The 21,722-nt window shown below is 40.5% G+C and overlaps 1 protein-coding gene across 16 annotated transcripts in view; it reads right to left on the reverse strand.

The window, feature by feature from the left end:
• Positions 1–202: 202 nt before the first annotated feature.
• The window catches only part of LOC5572191 (protein lingerer), a 50,929-nt gene continuing 29,409 nt past the window's right edge, over positions 203–21,722 (reverse strand). For 2 of the 16 annotated variants that reach the window (XM_021843111.1, XM_021843110.1), the window contains exons 5-12: positions 17,461–17,660; positions 17,245–17,382; positions 12,722–12,814; positions 12,033–12,609; positions 11,633–11,887; positions 11,358–11,519; positions 1,301–1,342; positions 949–1,141 (exon numbers count right to left, since the gene is read on the reverse strand). In XM_021843111.1, the coding sequence (XP_021698803.1) occupies positions 1,043–1,141; positions 1,301–1,342; positions 11,358–11,519; positions 11,633–11,887; positions 12,033–12,609; positions 12,722–12,814; positions 17,245–17,382; positions 17,461–17,660 (1,566 nt within the window). In that variant the 3' untranslated portion in view covers positions 949–1,042. The other 14 variants (XM_021843116.1, XM_021843115.1, XM_021843117.1 and 11 more) reach the window with 13 other exon arrangements.

The following is a 21,722-nucleotide window of genomic DNA, read 5'->3' on the forward strand; positions in this document are numbered from 1 at the left end:
TTTATCACTAGGGACCAACCACCACCCTCTTCCTGATCTGGAATGTGTTCTGAACAAAAAAAAAGCATCACCCAAGACCGACAAAGATGGAACTCTACAGTACTCCCGCGTGAAGCAATGTTGCACTTATCCAAATAGGTTATCAGAAAGGGCTTTTGTGTGTTTGAGACAGGGAAAGTGATATCGATTGAATTTGTCAGAATAAAATGTTTACAGGTATATTAGAAATTTCGTTTCTACATTTAAATTAAATTATTACAGAACATGTTATTAATTTATGTGTGTTTATGTTTTGTTTGTTTGCCACTGCGCACGCGTTTTTTTGTACACTACAGTCGCCTCTCTTTCATTCGATGTTGAAGTGTGACCATCGCGTAAAAGAGAGTTGACTGTGTTTCCACTCGCTTGAAGCGACGCATGGTTTCTATTGTATCTCTTCATCTTAATTTTTTATAAGAGTGATTCGATCAGGATCAATTAAACAAGATTTAAAAGAAGACTTTTTCCTTCAATAAGAAAAAAAATAAACGAAAATCGAAAATACTTGCAACTGCTCGTTTCTGAGATAGTGTGTGAATGTTTCTTTCATTGAAATATTGTTGACCTGGTTGTTTATTTACGAATGTGAGTTTGTGAAAGTGTATTTAATTCAATCATTGATTTGTTTTACTTTGAATAAGGTTGAATTGTTTGCCTTATTTTCTTTTCGTTCGCTTCAGCATCATTTTAAAGCCTTAAGTGGATCTTTTTTCGCTTATATTTTTTCTGAAATACTCCATCTTCTCTTTCCTCTAATTCTCTCTCACAAAATCCAATCTTTCAACTCAACGAGAGCGTTCCGCACAAACGGGGTTTTATTTGTCTTATTAATGGGCAGCTTTAAACGAAGGTCTCCCAACAACTGTGGGAAGGTATATTTGGATGAATGTTCGAATGTACCTGCTATTGTTTTTTTTATTCTGCGTCCGTTTTTTGCTTATTACAAATCGCTTCAAATACATTACACGAGCTTTAGTATTATGTTTAAATGTAGACATGTAGTTTAGTTCTGCCCAGTCCAATAAGACGGAGAATAGCCTTGCTTGGTTGCAGTCTTGCCCTGGCTGTTCGATTGTGGTCTTTGACCACTACTGTTGGAATCCTAGAGTTTAAATGAAAAATATATTAGTAAAGACTTAGCGAGTCCTAGACTCTTACAATTATTATTTTAGTAAAAAAGGAAAGCATTCCATATGTGGCTACATACAGCGACCAATATTAAAATAGTGCTAAATTGAACAAGCTAAAAATAACTACTTACCCTCATCACACCACTACCACTATTATAAGTTCTATTGTCCATCTTCATCGTGCGGGTTTCAAGCGAAGAGAGACACAAAGTTCCAGCACCAACGTCAGTCGTCACGCATTTTGGGTTGTTTGTACGCGTTATACCCAGAAATAGGGCCGTATCGTGCGGTGTTGTGTGTGTTAGGTGGCGTTGATGAGCGAGTAGTTTTTTATTTGCATTTCAACCAAAATCAAGACAAGTGTTTTTTTATTTGTGTTTACGTTATTTGTATTTGTGTGGAAAGAAAGAAAAGAAAAATAAACCAAATAGAAAAATAGAAACAAGACATTAAACAACATGCGAAAAAATTAAACTACAGCAACGTAAATTGTACAAACACAACCATACAGCGATCAACTCTTATAATGATGTAGCAAATGTACTGCTTCTATTCGCATATCTACAATTTGAATGTGTGGTTAAATGTCGATTAGACACTTGCAGTTTGGCATAAGGTCAGTGTACATAAAGTCGTTTGGTATAAGGGATCAAATGAGCAATGACCATTTGGCATAACATAAACAAGACCCTATTGCCTATTTAAACAGAAGGAGTTTAACTACGAGTGAATAACAGTTATGCCAAATGCGTGCTCTGTGTTGAAAATGGTTATGCAAATGGGCCCTTCGATTTAAGCTACTATGCATGAAACAAAAAGTCTAACATAAGTTGAACGTAGCAATAAGTTTCAAATTTCCTACGTATTATCAATTGCTAACTCAATAACTTTTTAAACATTACTGTTTCTTATTACAGATTTTCAAAGTTAATACTAAGATTCGCCATATTTCATGTAATAAGTGTTACAGATTATAGAATCCTAACTTAATGAATGTTATCGAATCTTTATAAACAAATTTAATAATCGAGTAGGGAGTACCCCAATAGGCACTACTGGTCACTTCGCCATAATCGACACGGGACTATTTAGCGAATAGCAAACGTGTAACAAATCAATGATAAAGGCCAATTATACCAGCACGGGGAAAAAAAATCTGCGTTAAATTTATTATTTTAGCTGACTACGCCCATTCTTGAAACCACCGTTGAATTTCAGATCATTTTCATCAAGCTGATTCCGCGCTTCAGTTAACACCCTAAAATGGTATTTTTTTGCCGCACAATTTTTCAGCGTGTATAAAGCTTTTCTAGCTCAATGCGCAATAAAAATGAATTTTTTAGACAGATTCGTTTCAATGCAAATGGAATTTTGCGCTTATATAAGTGGCTATGCAATATGACATTTAGCATACACATTTTGCTAAATTTTCCAGATTACATTTTGGAAAAATAACTACAGGGCTAGTAGCGGCCAGACATATTTTATTGTAAGAAAGAAACCAGCACAGGAGCGATTTTCGACATGTGAAAAAAACACGACATTTATGTTGGTCAACAAGAGCTCGATTTTGTGCGAATCGTACTCAATTCTGTGGTATATTTTTTTAGATTTGATTGTCTCTCGAAATGAGAGACTCGACTCACCTGAATCACTGAATGAGCCTGGTCTATATTTGGAAACATTGCAGCAGTTTTTGAATCAATAAAGCAATATAAGGTTTAAAGATAGAACAGTGCAACAGCATTTGAGCAGCATACTCAATGGTTGGTAAATGGCTGGGCATGGCGTACCATTGGTACCTCGCGTACCTGAAGGAATAAAATAGACCCCTCTGTGCGGTCCTTAGCCTCTTGCCCAGCAACTCCTATCCCTACCTCCTCGCGGTACTGGCCGGGGTACGAGTAACCTTAGGGAAGATCGGGTAACCAACCCCCGGTGGGAACTTTGGTCGTATGCTGACAGGGAAGGGGGGGTTTGCTTCTGCAAACCTTGAGCGTCTGTACTCCATGTTAGGAGCGGCTCACAACAGCGTCTGTTCCCCATGTCAGGGGCGGCTGATCATCGTCCGAGTGCCAGAGAAGGACTCTAAGCTAAACTGCGCACTATGGCCCTCCGAACATTTAGGGGGAATGGTCCTCCGGAAATCTAGGGGGTTGGTGTCAGGCCCTGCAAGCCAGCCGTAAAAACACATCAGCACAGGAACGTCAACGAGAGAATACGGACCGGAACAATCGGCAAAGACCACAGCGACGGAAATGGACTAGCGATTGGAAACTCGGTACGTGGAACTGCAAATCTCTCAACTTCATCGGAAGCACACGCATACTCTCCGATGTACTGAAGATCCGCGGTTTCGACATCGTAGCGCTGCAGGAGGTGTGCTGGCCAGGTTCGATGGTGCGAACGTTTAGAGGTAATCATACCATCTACCAGAGCTGCGGCAACACACGTGAGCTGGGAACAGCTTTTATAGTGATGGGTGATATGCAAAGGCGTGTGATCGGGTGGTGGCCGATCAACGAAAGAATGTGCAAGTTGAGGCTCAAAGGCCGGTTCTTCAACTTCAGCATCATAAACGTGCATAGCCCTCACTCCGGAAGCACTGATGATGACAAGGACGCATTTTACGCGCAGCTCGAACGCGAGTACGACCGCTGCCCAAGCCACGACGTCAAGATCATCATAGGTGATTTGAACGCTCAGGTTGGCCAGGAGGAGGAGTTCAGACTGACGATTGGAAGGTTCAGCGCCCACCGGCTGACGAACGAGAACGGCCTACGACTGATAGATTTTGCCGCCTCCAAGAACATGGCCATTCGCAGCACCTACTTCCAGCACAGCCTCCCGTATCGATACACCTGGAGATCACCACTGCAGACGGAATCACAAATCGACCACGTTTTGATCGATGGACGGCACTTCTCCGATATTACCGACGTCAGAACCTATCGTGGCGCTAACATCGACTCTGATCACTATCTAGTGATGGTGAAACTGCGCCAAAAACTATCCGTCATCAACAATGTACGGTATCGACGCCCGCCTCGGTATAACCTAGCGCGACTGGCCCAACCGAACGTCGCTGCCGCATACGCGCAGCATCTCGAAGTAGCGTTGCCGGAAGAGGGCGAGCTTGACGAAGCCCCTCTTGAGGACTGCTGGAGCAACATAAAAGCAGCCATCAACAACGCAGCCGAGAGCATCGTCGGGTACGTGGAAAGGAGGACATGTAACGATTGGTTCGACGAAGAATGCAGGCAGGTTTTGGAGGAGAAGGATGCAGCGCGGGCTGCAATGCTGCAGCAAGGAACGCGACAAAACGTGGAGCGATATAAAAGAAAACGGAAGCAGCAAACCCGACTATTCCGGGACAAAAAGCGCCGCCTGGAAGAAGCGGAATGTGAAGCAATGGAACAGCTGCATCGTTCTCAAGAAACGCGAAAGTTCTACGAGAAGCTCAACGCATCCCGAAAAGGCTTCGTGCCGCGAGCCGAAATGTGTAGGGATAAGGACGGAAGCATCTTGACGGACGAACGTGAGGTGATTGAAAGGTGGAAGCAGCACTACGATGAACACCTGAATGGCACGGAGAACACAGGCGACGAGGGTCACGACAGCGGAGGAAGTGACTACGTCAGCACGGCGGATGAAGGAAACCAACCTGCCCCCACATTGAGGGAAGTTAAGGATGCCATCAGCCAGCTCAAGAATAATAAGGCCGCTGGTAAAGATGGTATTGGAGCTGAACTCATCAAAATGGGCCCGGAGAGGTTGGCCGCCTGTCTGCACCGGCTGATTGTCAAAATCTGGGAAACCGAACAGCTGCCGGAGGAGTGGAAGCAAGGGGTCATATGCCCCATCTACAAGAAGGGCGACAAACTGGAATGTGAAAACTATCGTGCGATCACTATCCTGAATGCCGCCTACAAAGTGCTATCCCAGATTATCTTCCGTCGTCTATCACCAATAACAAATGAGTTTGTGGGAAGTTATCAAGCTGGTTTCATCAACGGCCGCTCGACAACGGACCAAATCTTCACTGTACGGCAAATCCTCCAGAAATGCCGTGAATACCAAGTCCCAACGCATCACCTGTTCATCGATTTCAAAGCGGCTTATGATAGCATCGACCGCGAAGAGCTATGGAAAATCATGGACGAGTACAGCTTTCCCGGGAAGCTCACAAGACTAATAAGAGCAACGATGGACGGTGTGCAGAATAACGTGAAGATTTCGGGCGAACATTCCAGTTCGTTCGAATCCCGCCGGGGGACTTCGACAGGGTGATGGACTTTCGTGCCTGCTGTTCAACATCGCGCTAGAAGGTGTCATGCGGAGAGCCGGGTTCAATAACCGAGGTAAGATTTTCACAAGATCCAGCCAATTTGTTTGCTTCGCGGATGATATGGATGTTGTCGGCAGAACATTTGGAACGGTGACAGACCTCTACACCCGCCTGAAACGTGAAGCAACAAAAGTCGGCCTGGTGGTGAATGCGTCAAAAACAAAGTACATGCTGATAGGCGGAACCGAGCGCGACAGAGCCCGCCTGGGAAGCAGTGTTACGATAGACGGGGATACTTTTGAGGTGGTTGATGAGTTCGTCTACCTCGGATCCTTGTTTACGGCTGATAACAACGTTAGTCGTGAAATACGGAGACGCATCATCAGTGGAAGTCGCGCCTACTATGGGCTCCAGAAGAAGCTGCGGTCGAGAAAGATTCACCCCCGCACCAAATGTACCATGTACAAAACGCTTATAAGACCGGTGGTCCTCTATGGACATGAAGCATGGACCATGCTGGAAGAGGACCTGCAAGCACTTGGAGTGTTCGAACGAAGGGTGCTTAGAACGATCTTTGGCGGAGTGCAGGAGGACGGTGTGTGGCGGCGGAGAATGAACCACGAGCTCGCTAGGCTCTACGGCGAACCAAGTATCCAGAAGGTTGCTAAAGCCGGAAGGGTGCGCTGGGCAGGGCATGTTGCAAGACTACCGGACAACAATCCTGCAAAGATGGTGTTCGCGTCGAATCCGGTTGGCACAAGAAGGCGGGGAGCACAGCGAGCGAGGTGGCTTGATCAGGTGCAACAAGATCTGGAGAACGTGGGCCAAAATCGAGGTTGGAGAGACACAGCCTTGGACCGAGTAAATTGGCGTAACATCGTTAACGAGGTTTTATCAAATTCAGTTTGCTTTCATCTACTGTCGCGAACGGCTGCAGTACAACTAGTCTCTTTTCGAAACTGTTAAAAGTGTGCTTTGATATGGTTGAAATCAAGAACACTTTGAGGTTCGCTTTTCCTCCGGAATCTGCGCGGCCATCATATGAAGAAATCGCGGAATTTGTGAAATCATTAGATTTCAGAATCGTCGAATTGGATACTCTGTACAGACGAGCAGAAAATCACAGCGTTTACCTAAAATTCAAGAGCCAAACAGCATTCAAGCAAGCGTTGGAGAACAATGGGCATCCACTCCGCTTTGAATATGCGAATGGAACAACAGTGATGGTGCAAACATCAGATGCGGAGGGCAACTTTCAATACGTTCGAGTGTGTGAACTGCCACCGGAGCTACCCGATAAAGAAATATCGCTGGTGCTAGGAAAGTACGGAGAAGTTAAACGTGTGGTACGTGAGAAGTTTCCTTTAGGTCTTGGGTTGGACATATTCAACGGTGTTCGTGGAGTACACATGAACGTGAAGCATGAGATACCACCGGCTCTTTATTTCCTCAATTGGAGAGGTAATGTCTTTTATGCTGGGAACAAGGAAAAATGTTTTATTTGTGCCCAAGAAGGACACAAAATGAGCGTCTGTCCCAAGAAAAAGACCCAACGTTCTAATATGGACGAGGAAATGAAGGAACCAAGCACCTATGCTGGAGTGGTGAAGGAGAATACGTCGGTGGATAAAGAGAAGGCAATGGAAGTTTTGGAGATCGAGGTTTTAGAAACTGAAAGCATTGAATCGGAAGAAGCATGTACGGGAATGCAGGAAAACGAGAAAGTAGTGGAACCCAAGCCTGAACCGGTGCCTATAAGATTTTGGAGATCCAATGGGAAAACTTATACGCAATATGCAGGGATTGCAAAGATTAGAGTGGAAGACGAAACGGAACCGCAGAAAAAACGGGACTTGGAGGCCAAGTCGTCAAGGAGTGTAAAGCAGAGAAGCTTTTCCCGACTATCTACTGTCGGTTCAAAGTCCGATACATCAGATTAGTTCACTTGTTAGTTTGATTATAGTTTTTTTTAATTAAATTGTATAAAACAATATAATTTAAAAGATCATCGGCTCCGTGAAGTGTTAAACACGCATGAGCCTAATAAATAAACAATTAGAAAAAAAAAGGTTTTATCAAATTAATTGATGTAACACCAACTAAATAAATAAATAAATAAATAAATAAATAATAATACTCAATGCAGTATAGCATAAAAAAGTATATATTTCGGCAATTTTGCTGTCTTTGGTAATTCAACATTACCCGAGAGACGCTCCGAAGAAGATTTTCATTGTTTTTCGCTGAACGAGATTAGTCTAAGTGTTTAGTTTAAGTTTTATTGCCTGACTATTTAATATTTGTTTTTAAAATTCATTCTTATTGTTTTTGACGTCACTGTACTTTGTTGTTAATGTTTGCATATACATATATTTTAAGACATCATTGGGGCTACTACTTGCCTGTTGATGTAGTATAAACAAATAAACAAATAAAAAAATTAGGGAGCCGGATCCTATTCTTGGCACTTTTGATTCACTTCGGCAGTGGGGTTTTTTTAAAGCTACTGAGCTCATATTTGGCCACAATTTGCGTCGTATTGAAGTGCTTCTTATTGCAAAGTTTCAGACAATTCGGCTGAGAAAAACCCCTGGTGCCAAAGTGAATCATGGAAGTGCACAAGTAGCTCTGCACCCTATTGTGTAATGATCCGAAAACAGATCATAGACTATCAGGTATAACGGATCAGAAGGTCGGCTCCAGAGACACGTTCCCCGCCAATCGGGTGATTTGTGACATCGCCATATTTCATACAAAGAAGAAACAAGCGATTGAGAGATCTCTTGAAGCAAGGACAAGTGTGTCCTAATTCACGGGACGGCAAGTATCCATGAAATTTAATCTCAACAATTCAACATACATATTTAAATTCGTTGACCGAGGATTCCTAAAACTCAAAGTCTGCGAATTTACATTCAAATGTTAAAAGAAGATTTGATGATGGTCAAAAAAATGCTTCATCATCTGATACATGCCAACTCGTCAACTCGTGGCTGATTCAGTTCGAGCAGAGCGTTATGTCTACAACTTGTTCCCTACCAGATACCGTGAAGATTGGGCGATTACTAATCGTAATCCAAAATCTATAGCCATTCGTTGGGGATAGTTCAACGTGTGGTATAGACACCGAACGATAGACGTGTTTCCTTTTGGGATCATGCCAACAGAAACATTAATTGTGACAGCACATACATCTCTGGTAGTTAACTAGAAATGAGTGTAGCAACGATTGTGTTAGTTATGAGCATGTTGGCACGAGGCATGGCACACGAGTTTACTATTTCATGATTGCTGAAAATAGCAAAACCTGGGACCACAAGGTTACCAAGATAGAAGATTCCCTTAAAAAACTAAGGTTCTTGAAGCAACGCCACTTTGGCTGTAGAATTTTGCATAAGTCTGCAAAAAATGATCGTTACTGTTGTTTTATGCTAAAGAATGATATGAGCTACCCTAACCAGCATATACCCAAACTAGGCAGGTTTTAGCTTTTTGCAATTTCAGCACGAAAATAAACAAATCGGTATCTATTAGGGTAAAAGCACCGGTTTTGGCCAGCCTAAGAGAAAATGTCAATAAAAATTATATGGGAAGCCCTGTTTATACTACAAATATGTCAAATGCAAGCTTTCAATCCATATTATGTATGTAAAATATCGAAACTGGGCTAGAACCATTGTTTCGCCTTGAAAATCACGTTGGTCAATACAGGCCAATTGGCCAATCACATTGGTTTGTTATGAGATTGGCCAAATTAGGTGCATTATAAGGAAAATGAATTGTTTTTTTTTTATGTTTTGAGTCCATTCGGACGAGTAAATGGTTGAGCTACAATCATATGAATGTGATCTATTGAACACAAAAAGTTTCTTGCTGATTGGCTAGGTAAAACGGTGTATAATCCACTATGGCTACCCTATAACTCGTCAAAGACAAAAAGCACAGAATACACTGTGTAAAACGCATAATACGAAACTACAGTTAACTCTCCCTTACTCGATATTTTAGTGCTTATTCTGCGCGGCGTGCGAGTCGAGACGAGTCGCTCTCACCTCGGGTGACGTGAGACGACTAATGTTAATCAAATGGGAACGAGTCGACAATTGTCACCTCATCAGTGAATCAACTGTCACCCAACATGCAGCAACAAAGACATTGTCATCTCCTATTCTTGTTGCAACATTTTTATTCCGCAACATCAGTTTATCACCACTTGAACAGAATATGACAATGATCGATCACCACGTGCGTAGCGGAGAAACACAAGGTCACCTGTACCATTGGGAGTAGCGTCGAGGGCGCCCTGGTATAGAAGTCTACAAGCAAAATGCCACGAACACAAACGCACGATCAATCTTACACAAGTCGATTTCCTCAAAATGAATGCGTATCGATGTTTGTTTGACGTCATTTGAGCTTTCGCTCAACGTCAGTCTAACAAGGAAGTGAATGCTCAGCAGCCATTCTGTTTATATTTACTTTCTCACAGCAAACAAAAGCAATGTTGTGACAGTTCTCACAGCAAACAAAAAAAAATTTGTGAACATTGCACTACTACGCAGGCAATTGGATTGGTCTACTCCACAGGCTCCGTTTGCGGTTAGGTTTTATTTAGACCCTTCCTAACTATTTATTCCTAGGCAAGGTAAGCATTAGCCTGGGACACGGTTATATATAAAAAAATAGATTCTCGATCCAGTCCACTTTTTGGATTGCATTTTGGTCCCATAACAACTGTGCAAAATTTCAGCTCGATCGGTGAAACTATATTTTAGCGCCAGCCATTCAAAGTTTGTATGGGTTTTACTATGGGAAAACTTACTTTTGCAAAGAAAAATCGCCAGATGTCGCCCATTGTTCTCTATACAAATCTGAACGCAGATCTCGATAGGTATTTTTACAATGAACAACATTGTCGAGGATGCTTGTGAAAAAAGTTATTAAGCATAGACTATTAGGAAATTTTGCCCAATTTTGTTATTATTATTTCTTTACCACCGGAACTGGAAGTTCTTCTTCTTCTTTCTGGCGTTACGTCCCAACTGGGACAAAGCCTGCGTCTCAGCTTAGTGTTCTTATGAGCACTTCCACAGTTATTAACTGAGAGCTTTCTATGCCAATTGACCATTTTTGCATGTGTATATCGTGTGGCAGGTACGAAGATACTCTATGCCCTGGGATTTCGAGAAAATTTCCAACCCGAAAAGATCCTCGACCGGTGGGATTCGAACCCACGACCCTCAGCTGGGTCTTGCTGAATAGCTGCGCGTTTACCGCTACGGCTATCTGGGCGGAACAGGAAGTACGTAGTTTTATTTCGCAGCCAATTAAAACAACCGCTACCGAAAATACGGCCGTGAAGCCGGGAATTGAATGAATACATCAACGTTTTATAGATCATACAAGGTTTGACGCTTCTTATGTTCTTCCGTGGCAAGCCACATTGAGTACGCTAGTTCTATTAGATTGTTCATAAACTAAGCACATTTCATTTGAAGTTTGTATCGGAATCAGGTTCGCTACATTTTGCTACACCAACAAAAGTTTAATACAATGTTCTACCACTGATACAGACACTAAAGTTAAAGCAACAAGTTTGGGATTCTGCTAAAACGCCACTATGAACTATTGTATGTACTTTTGTGTATTTCAAGAAACTGTAACTATCGTATACACTTTTGAATTTTAATTGTTGACATCTTGTTTGGTATCTAGAGATATTCGTCGATGGTTCATTATTGAAGTGTCGATTCTACAAGAGCATATTGTTCAAAACCTGAGATATTTGGCGCTGTTTAGCAGAACCCCGACCGCCTGTGATTGTCGAATCTCTAAGCATACACATCCTACAAACAGACAGCGTGTGTGTGTGCGCGCAAATACAAATATGGTTATCGTACCTGGTGCATCGCCTGATGCATGTTGATGTTGTGGTGCGTCGGAATCTGCGGAATATAGAGATGCTGTCCGTAGGGCTGACCGGACGTTGCACCAGCAGTCTGTGTTCCGGCTATGTTGTAAGGTGGCGGAGTGCCAGAATGAAACGATTGTTTCTCGTACGACTACAGAGAAAAATAATGGAGAACAAGAAGCAAACGAAAAAAGTACAATAATAAGTATGTGCTAAATGTGGCGGAGAAAATGATACGATTCAATATGGAATCTAAAACCTTACATTGACTTTATTTAGCGCAACGTGGCTCTTGCCATACATCGAAGGCGCTATATCCGAACCGCTTCCTCCTGCTGACTGCTGGTTCGATACAGTCTGTCCCTTGGACTGTTGTCCAACACCCGAAGACGGGTAGGGATTTTTGTTATAATCCTGCCCAGACTGACTCAGTGTATCGTAGCCACTAGTTCCATAACCACTGTTGTATGCCGGCTTTTGGAACTGTCCTCCGGACGTCGCATTCGTTGCCATTGGTTGCTATAGAGGTTGTTGAAGATTTTGTGTTGTTATTGTGGCATCATGATTGTGGTTTTTGAGGTTTGAGTGAGAAGAAGTACATGCAAAAAAGACAACAAGTCAAAAATCTACGATCGAAAGCTAAATAATCAAACTAACTACTAACAGGAGGATAAACTGCTGGGGTGCCATATTGGAAGCCGCCGGGCATCACATTGCCGCCGTAAAAATAAGCGTATGGCAGGTTCAACATAGGACCACCAGACCCTGTTTGTTGTGACATGGTACTTGGAACATTACTAACAGGAGACGAGTTGTTATCGGTCCGTGTGAACCGACCATCGGACATGGTTGAGTACGCGACGGAACCAAGGTTAGCGTCGCGCACACCGGCCGCACCGAGACTCGTCGGCGTCTGGTAGTTCATATCGTAGTATCCAGGCACATGTGACATACGCTGCTGAAGCATTTGCAGGTCTTCGTACGAATAAAGTGGCTGCTGATAGAACGGCACACCGGGCTGGATGTATGGGCTGACCATTGGTATGTTGGGCACCACTCCAGTTCCGCTGCTACTGCTGCTTTTAGCTGTGGAATTGGTCACTTTAGTATTCGTTAAACCAAGCGATGGTGAACTCATACTTGTCGTGGATACCACGGAGCTATTGGGCAGCGAGGACGATGAACTCGACACACTGTTATTGTTCGCACTGTTGTTGTTGGAAACCGTGCTGGACGAGACGCTGTGAAGAGGAAATGAAGTTGGAATTACTCAAACTATAACAAATATGCTTTCAGAAACAATAAAATGAACACAACTCCACAGGTTATTAGCCAATTAAAATCTTCTCTCACCTGTCAAACTGAGTAGACACCGGGGTATCCTTTAGTTTGGAGCTACTAAAATTACTGTACTGTCCGGAGGATGTGCTGGTACTGCCAGAGTATCTAGTATCATTGATCAGTTCACGGACCAAACCATTTCGTCGTTTGTTTGTGAGTGGGTGAATGCATTAGGATTCGTTGAATGGTGTCAGATGGCGTTGGTTTTGAAAGCATTTGTTTGGACCACATACAAGTTAGCGAACAAACACACATGAAATATAAAAAGAAAACGAAAACTGTTAGTTATTGTATTAAAAAATTACGCACCGGGCACAATAAACATAGGTCACTGAAATACATGCAAAAAATTACCTTTGAATGAGCGACTTCTAGATGAGTAGGATTATTAAATTTTAGCTGTTTACGGAAATCGGACTTTTGGTTGCCAGATTACTGAGAACACAACAGCTGTCGGCGATTGTCAATACCGGATCTTAACAATCCAATTTATTCGAGAGATCAGATCGGAGAGAGATATTTAGTAAACGATACCAATCAGAACCCTAGTCTCATCGTGTTTGACGGGCTAGAATAATATGTTCTGATAATTCAAGGATTCATGATAAAATGTCCTTGTTACCAGCAAAGCCATTTACGTAATTTAATCTATTCTACCTAGCAGATGGTCAATGACACGAAATATGCCAGTCCCGAGACTACAATTGAAACCAGGACAACAATCATTAGTACTAAATCGACACAGATTGTTAAATACTGATAATTTAAGGACCGGTGTGTATACTGATTGCTAAACAAATTTTTAGCGTGATTCAATTTTGCTGCTATGACAAAGATCCTTTTTTTTGTAGTACCCGCAGTCTAATCTTAAATCGGAACAATAATGTGATTAGATCTCCGTTGTATGGAACACGGGAGACCGTGTTATTTTCCCTCTTTTTTGTCTCACTCTAACAATTTTCGCAAAGACGTAATTTATTTTCAGTTTTCGTTGGCTCTCAATTGCAATTTAAATCATATCAGTTTGCTTTTGAAGACAAACCAACTTCTCACTTGATGACGACTGCTCACGATTTTGTAACGATAAAATCGAATAATGAAATGTTTCAGAAGAGTTCACTTTGAGTATTAAATTTTCCTATAAGGTACCGTGGGGCAAGTGGGTAATGGAATTCGCATAGTTGAGATTCTTCCAATTCTAGAGACTTTAAATTGAAACAAATGAGGTTGTGTATATTTTTTAGCTTGACTCCCACCATATATAAGCAGCATGCCAAAATTGATTTTTATGAAAAATTGAAGAAAAAAATACAGAAAAAGTTTTTGAAAAATGTCTCCTTACTTTTCACTTGACCCAATAGTGGGGCAAGTGAAAAGTTTACCGTTTTAAACAATAAATTCAAAAACAAACAGTTATATTCACGATTCCTATTAGCTTTAACACCTGTTAAGGCTTCCCAATGAACAATAACATAAGTAACATGTAAACAAAGAAAATGTTATTCTTTTCACTTCAATTATCTTCTGTTCAGTTATGTTAGTTGAAATGATTCGACAACATTATAACTGCAACATTTTCAATGTTAGTTCTCACATAATGGGACAGAAATTGCATTTCGGATCTGAAGAATTTCCACCCCTCGTTATTTGTTTTTAAGAAAATCAAATATGACGTCGGATAACTCTTCGGAAGACATAATTTCTTGGACCGGAATCCTTCAATTAAGTATTTACAACCTTTTTAATGCGGATAGACCTATACCCCATTTTTATGTTTTGAACTAGCTTTACATAGACATTCCACGAGATTTCCGTGTGTTCTCTAATATTGCAACTTTTTAGTCAACGTCTTCCTTTTAATTGGCTGCCCGAAGTAGACATATTGATATTGTAATGTTTGGCAACATCTTTTAGAGAATTTCCATGATTTCTAATAGCTTTTGACGCATGAGTATAGTGTTTCTTGAATTATCAGCACGTTATGTTTTTCTATGATAATTGCGAACCATGTTTACTTATGGCTACTTAAAGAGAAAGCACAAATTCAATCTCTAATGATAAACTTTTCACTTGCCCCACCTGATAAGAAAATTGACGGTGTTTAAATTTAGTTATTTTTAGGTCTACGTCGAATTAATTCTAAAACTTTTTTTATTGCAGTTTGAAACTGTCACAGAGGATAACTAAGAAGTGGTACAGGAAATTATTTTCCGCAACTTTTTTCCACTGAAAATATTAAAATAAGATTGTACGCCGCCAACTTGTTACGGAGTAACAGTTGACAGGTTAACAATTTTTCACTCTATTATGCAATAATGGCTGAAAAATCTGAGAAATCTCTTACCTATCGTAATGTTCTCAATGACCTCAAAGGTTTACGCATAAATTTAAAACGTTAATTCACATATTCAGTAAAATATATCAATTGTTTTCACTTACCCCATTTACCCACTTGCCCCGCGGTACCTCACAAAATATTATGGTATTGAATGTCAAAATATTTCAATGATACTAAAGAAAATGATAACATTTTTTTTTCTTTTTTAAAATGGGTCTCTCGAAATAGAAATTTGGTGCCCATATAGGGCACTTGCAGCCTTTGTTTAGTGTGCCCAACGGACCCCTTTGATTTTGCTGGGAAACGTTTTGTAGCGTGTTTCCCGTTTCAAACCGTTACCCAGCAAAATCAAAGGGAGCCGTTGGGCACACTTTTGTTTGCTGCAAGCGCCCTATTGCGATAGAGGGTTTGCACTTTCAGTCTACACAATGAGCAACGATTGAAGGTTTCCGCAGCTTGATTTGGCAAATCTGCGATTTTCGCGACAGTATTTTATTGTCCCGCGATTTTCGCGACTAGCGACGCAAATCCGAAACCACAAAAACAAAATCGGAAGAGAAATAGCTTTTTCTCAAAAGCACAATTCACTCTGAACAGCTCAGAACACGTTCACGAATCACTCTAGCTTCGTTTACTCGCGAGCACGTCAGTTGCGATAAATCAGCACTTTAGAGTGCTTGCGAGCATTTTGTTTTATTTTTGTTCCGGTTCAGCAGACATGTTCGCAACTTTCCATCACTGCTCTCACGCCAACATCGAAGAGGCATGATGTAGGTAACGCAACCCTGGTAAGTCGTATTTCGAATGCATCATCCAAAGAAAGAGCAAACGGATACCTACACTCTTTGAAAAAAAAAAATACACAAAATCGGACTCTATAAGGTGATTATAGAACGAAGCCAAAACTCAAATTTTCAGGAGCACAAGACTTGAGAACCAAACAGCGCTCCGCGTTGAAAATCTATCCCGTTGGTCACCACCAGCAAGCAAGCAATTTGATTGGTTTTCAACGCGAACTGTTGTCAGATTCTCTCGTCTTGTGCACTTGAAAATTCAAAGTTTGGCTTCGTTTTATAATAACCTCATATGTGTGTAACTTTCACACGTGCTGAAAAATCGATTTTGTGCTGATTATTTATGCTTCTTTTTCACACATCACATGTCACATTGAGATGCATCATATTGCGAAGCATCGTCATGTGTCATAAAGATGCAGACGAAAGGCTGGTTTTTCTCATAATAATTTCCATATGAACTTCAAATGGCGTGTGCACAGACAAATTTATTTCAAATCAATTCAAACTTTGTTATTTACCATAATTGACATAGTTTAAGCATAAAGGAGCCAACACTTTAAAATTTGCATCAGTCTAGTGATGAGCACACTAGTTTGTTGAGAAAACTGCAAGTTCGAAAACCATATGAATCCACTATGAAATTTACAAAAAAAAAACATTTTCATACGACATGCTAATGAAATGATTTTTATAAGACATCGTATAAAATGTTTACGGAAAAAAATCGCTTCCTGGTATTGAACCACGAAATTCGAGAGCAGAGAACACGTTATTATTCACACACATCCAACAACGGTTCCAATATCTACTTGGTTAAAAGCCAATAGATGTTCATTTATGGCGTCCCACGATTCAAAAACGAAAGTCATATTTGTGTAGGGTCCAGTACACTAAACTTGAGCCTGAAGCAAGATAATACATATTACCAACAATTAATTAATTTGTATTTGAATCATTCTACACAATTCGACTTTAAAACTGTGAAAGTTTTTTGTATACCACAATTCAGAAGAATTCGGGAAAATATGGAAAAACCATGACATTTTACCAATTTTTAAGAAGGTCTCAAAATGATGTAATTTTTTTTTTTTGACTCGTCGAGCTGACGATTACACTAGATTGTGTGTTTGAAATAATTTGTAAATTAAATTTGACACACTGTACGGTCACAAGAAAATCGATAATTTTTCAACCCATTCTTTTTCTTTTGCTACACTATTGTATGATAACTGAACTTCTCTGAATAAAAAGGTTTCTCCTAAGGAACGTGACCTAAATTATGACGTTTTCAACGCTCCTCACCAGTTCAGCTTACCAATTTATCTCATTGTCCACGCTATTTCTTGTGTGATGGTGGAGAAAATAACTACGGCAGCGAAGAAAGCATTCAAAAAACTTACCCAGTGTTGCTGTTCAGTCCGGTGTTTCCGTATACATTCTGGGAGCTGTTCTGATAGCTCTGTTGCGAGGGGAAAGCCGACGACGTCTGGCTGACCGGATACTGACTGGACAGGTATCCAGTGTTGGTGTTCGAACTGCTGGGATTGGTACGAAGAAGATAGAAAACCGATATTTAGTTACCCAGGGTAAAACATTTCAAGTGTGGTCAGCATTACCTGTTATTGCTAACATTGTTGTTCACCGGCAGGTTAGGATTAGACTGATTCACCGTAGAGACTCCAACCGAACTGGTGGAGTTGTTGTTGGGCACTACGCTGCTTGAGACGTTACTACTAGGCTGTTGGTACGAATTGACACCACTCTGGTTATACGAGCTATAGTTGTTGGACGACGCGGGGTATGTGTTGGTTGACACCTGTTAAAAGAAATGTTTAAATCAGTATCACAGCAGTCTTACCTTTATTAAACATAAACATGTCACAAAGCTACGTGCATTTCAAATATCATTAAATGAGAGCCTTTTCTTCATCATTTTTTTTATGGACATCGTAAAAGTTTCTTGACATATTTTCATGAATCGACATTAGGAGAAAGTCCTATATGCTCGAACACTTTTTGTTTTAAACTTCTTTTTCTTCTTAGCGTTACGTCCTCACTGGGAAAAAGCCTGCCTCTCAGCTTAGTGTTGAAATAGCATTTTTGCAGTTACTAAGACTAAGTAGCCCGTCATTCATTTTGGCAACAATGATGACTTCTCAGCTTTCATTTCAAAGTGATAAAACTCAGTCTTGATAGTTTATATTGACTAGAAAAAATATCACTGTACGCGCTAACATGCATAAAGTATGCTGATACTTTTTCAGCTGTGTCAGTGCAAAACTAACTGATTTTCTTTGTTTCGAAATCGTGAGATGAATAAGCAACAATAATCAACAAAGCGTACAAATTTCAATGACGGCCTACTTCGCCTTAAGTTTTCTTTGACAAAGTTGCCATTTCTGCATTCGTATATCGTGTGGCAGGTACGATGATACTCTATACTATGGGAAGTCAATGAAATTTGCATTACGAAAAGATCCTGGACCGACCAGGAATCGAACCCAGACACCTTCAGCATGGCTTTGCTTTGTAGCCACCGAGTCTAACCACTCTAAGGCCCTTGTAATTTGAAAATTTCAATGTTTTTACAGCATAGATGACCGTACAATTTGTAGTGATTGACCAGAACAATAAAAATTGCACAAGGGACCAACAAAACAACACAAGGAGTGGTTTACCATCTTTAGTGTACAATTTTGAGAATCCCAAACATTACAAAGACGCCTGCCATGTGCTCATCGTCATCGGAGAAGGAAAAATATGTTAGCGTGACATCCATTGTTTCTAAAGACCAGAAGTATACTCGGAATATTCATGGGATTCCGCAGCTACACAATCTGAATTCACCTTGGCAAATGATGCGTTCCTTGTAATCTCAATTCAAATATTTTGTAAATATAAAAAAGGACTTGTTTGTTGTAAGTAAATGAAAACCCGAATTTAGTACTACCATTTATTTCCACTAGTGTGTGTATACTTTGACAGATAGGCGTATTTCAATTTCAACTGTAAGGCCGTCTCCAGTGTCGTGTACTAGACTCGACTAAGTCGAGTGGGGGGCCTATGGGATTCAAATATAACCCTCCTCCCCTCTGCCACGCTTTTTTTTAATCCTGTCACACTTTCGTAGAACCCCCACTCCCCCATTCCACCAAATGATGGACGTCATTTTTGGATGACTCCAATTGGGCAGTTATTATTTTTTACAAAATACTAGCCTACCCAACGTGGATGGTTAGCCACGTTTCAAAGGAATTTGAGAGCAATATGGCAATCCAGCATTAGGGTAGAAGCACCGGTTTTGGCCATACTCCATTTGTAGCCATAGTGGATAATGCACCGTTTTACATAGTTAATCAGCATGAAACCTTTCATGTTCAGTAGATCATTATTTACTCGTCCGTATTGATTCAAAAATAAGAATCCTTATAATTCTAACTCTCATATACCTAATTTGGCCAGGGTTCTCCTAATTTGGCCACTCTCATAAGAAATCAATGTAATTGGCCAATTTAAGAACCGAAGTTAAGTCTCTGATCGAAACTGGATCTGGTGTCCTATATTGACCAACGATATTTTCAATGCGAAATAATGGTTTTAACTCAGTTTCGATATTTTACACAAATAATATGGATTGAAAGCATGCATTTGACATATTTGTAATAAATACGGCTTCCCATTCAATTTTTATTGACATTTTATCTTAGGCTGGCCAAACCGGTGCTTTTACCCTACCCAAGATCGACAATACATTAGTACCAACCTAATGATTGCAAACGCTCTAATGAAGTCCGCTATTCGGCCGAATAACGGATTTCATTATTCGGCAGACCGAATATTCTGTGCATCTCTACTCTCCGATAATAATGTGCCACGAACTGTTATGATTCACAATCTGCTGCACTCTCTGAATTTGGTTCGATCGGCTTATTTTGATCGAAATCCAAACACTGATTTTGTCGTTTTTATAAAAAAGCAGGGGTGACATACTAAGCATAATCATAAGCATGACCGTACAATTCGTAGTTGCTACTCCGTGATTGACTAGAATAATCAAAATTGTACAGGGAATCAACAAATGCAGCTTGGGAGAAGCGTACCATCTTCAATGTACAATTTCGAGAGCTCCAAACTTAGTAATTTCCATAACGGCGACGGCCATGTCCTTACGATCATCGGGGCATATTAGGAAGGGATATAAGTGTGACATCCATTGCTATTAGAGACCGAGATAACCTCTGCATCTTCATGGTTTTCACAGGAAAGAGTTTTTGTTACTGGGAGGAGTTCGAAAGATCAGGATTCATCTTGGTAAGAGATGCGATTCATGTAGCCTCAATTAAAAAAGTTATCTATCATTTTTAATGTCGAACTATTCAAAGTTCATTTTTAGTAATTGTAAAAAAATAAATTAAAAAAATAAGTAGGGCAATTCGCTTAACGTTGAACGGCTAAAAACGACGCCTATTGTTGAACAGCCTGTGTATTCCTTATGGCGTGTTCAACAATTAGCGAGAATTTTGACCGTTCAACAATTGGCGAATTACCCTATATCTTTCTCATTTTTTTATAAAACAGGAATAAGGGCTTATTCTTTTTCTTGGAGTTAACGTCTTCACTTGGACAGAGCCTGCTTCTCAGCTTAGTGTTCTTATGAGCACTTCCACAGTTATTAAGTGAGAGCTTTGTTTTGCCAAAGTTGCCATTTTCGCATTCGTAATTCGTGTGGCAGCTACGATGATACTCTATGCCCAGGGAAGTCAAGGAAATTTCTATTACGAAAAGATCCTGAACCGACCGGGAATCGAACCCAGACACCTTCAGCATGGCTTTGCTTTGTAGCCGCGGATTCTAACCACTCGGCTAAGGAAGGCCCCAAATAAGGGCTTATGCCATAGGCTTATAGTGACAAACCATTCATAGTTTGTTTAACGAATAAATAAATATAATATTAAATAAAATGTAGGAAAGACCTCACAAATTCTTGCTCCAGTATTGGGTACCTTAAACACTCTAGCTCACAAGAGAAGTAGAGAAGTAGAAAATTCAATCCTACATTCTTCCTAGGACGTGCAAAACGGGGTTTCTCCGCAAATCTAACCTCTTCTCGCTTGATCCAGCCGCGGCTCCTGTTGCACAAGAACACTATTTGGACTTTTCTTCCTATAATTTTTTAGTCTCTATCAGTGTTTGGATTTCAATCCGAATAAGCCGATGTCAGACGACTTCATTTGTTGTTCATGTTGCTAAAATATATCCGTGCGAAAAATGTTGCTGTTTTATACGAATTTTTAACACTAGTGAGCGGTAATAGGGGCATGAGCGGCACTGATGGTACTTTTTGAATTTATAATTTGGAACAAAGAGTGTCCGAGTATTCCCCCTTTTGGTGTTTTTTTGCTTGGTCCAAAATCATTTCAAAAAAAACTTCCATAGAAGTGCCCGAAGCATAGAGCATTGTCTTAATCTATGAAGACTGAAACGTTATATGTTGTGTACTAATGACTATCCAATAGGTGTTGTATTATGATACCTATTAAAATTTTAAAATTACGCTTATTTTCTGAAGAATGTCAAGTGTTCGGGCATGGAGGCTGTCCGACCATACAGGACTCTCCCCTGTACCTAGTTATGAAACAGCATTTTTGTTAGTTTGCTATATGAAAAATGTTGTTCGAGCTTAACACAAGTCTGAGCTGTTATCCCAACAATGTGAAAACAATGGGTCTGATCCGCTTGTTTCTACTGCTTTGGGAAATTGATATGCCTTGGCCGTAATACCTAAGCCTGCATTTGAAAAGCAGATAAGGTGTACACGTTTACTCAATAAGGAAAAAAAAATTCTCAAGGCATAATTTATAAGTTTTAATGTCATCGT

The sequence above is a fragment of the Aedes aegypti genome, chromosome 2 (genome assembly GCF_002204515.2).
Source record: "Aedes aegypti strain LVP_AGWG chromosome 2, AaegL5.0 Primary Assembly, whole genome shotgun sequence".
Classification (NCBI taxonomy): Eukaryota; Metazoa; Arthropoda; class Insecta; order Diptera; family Culicidae; genus Aedes; species Aedes aegypti.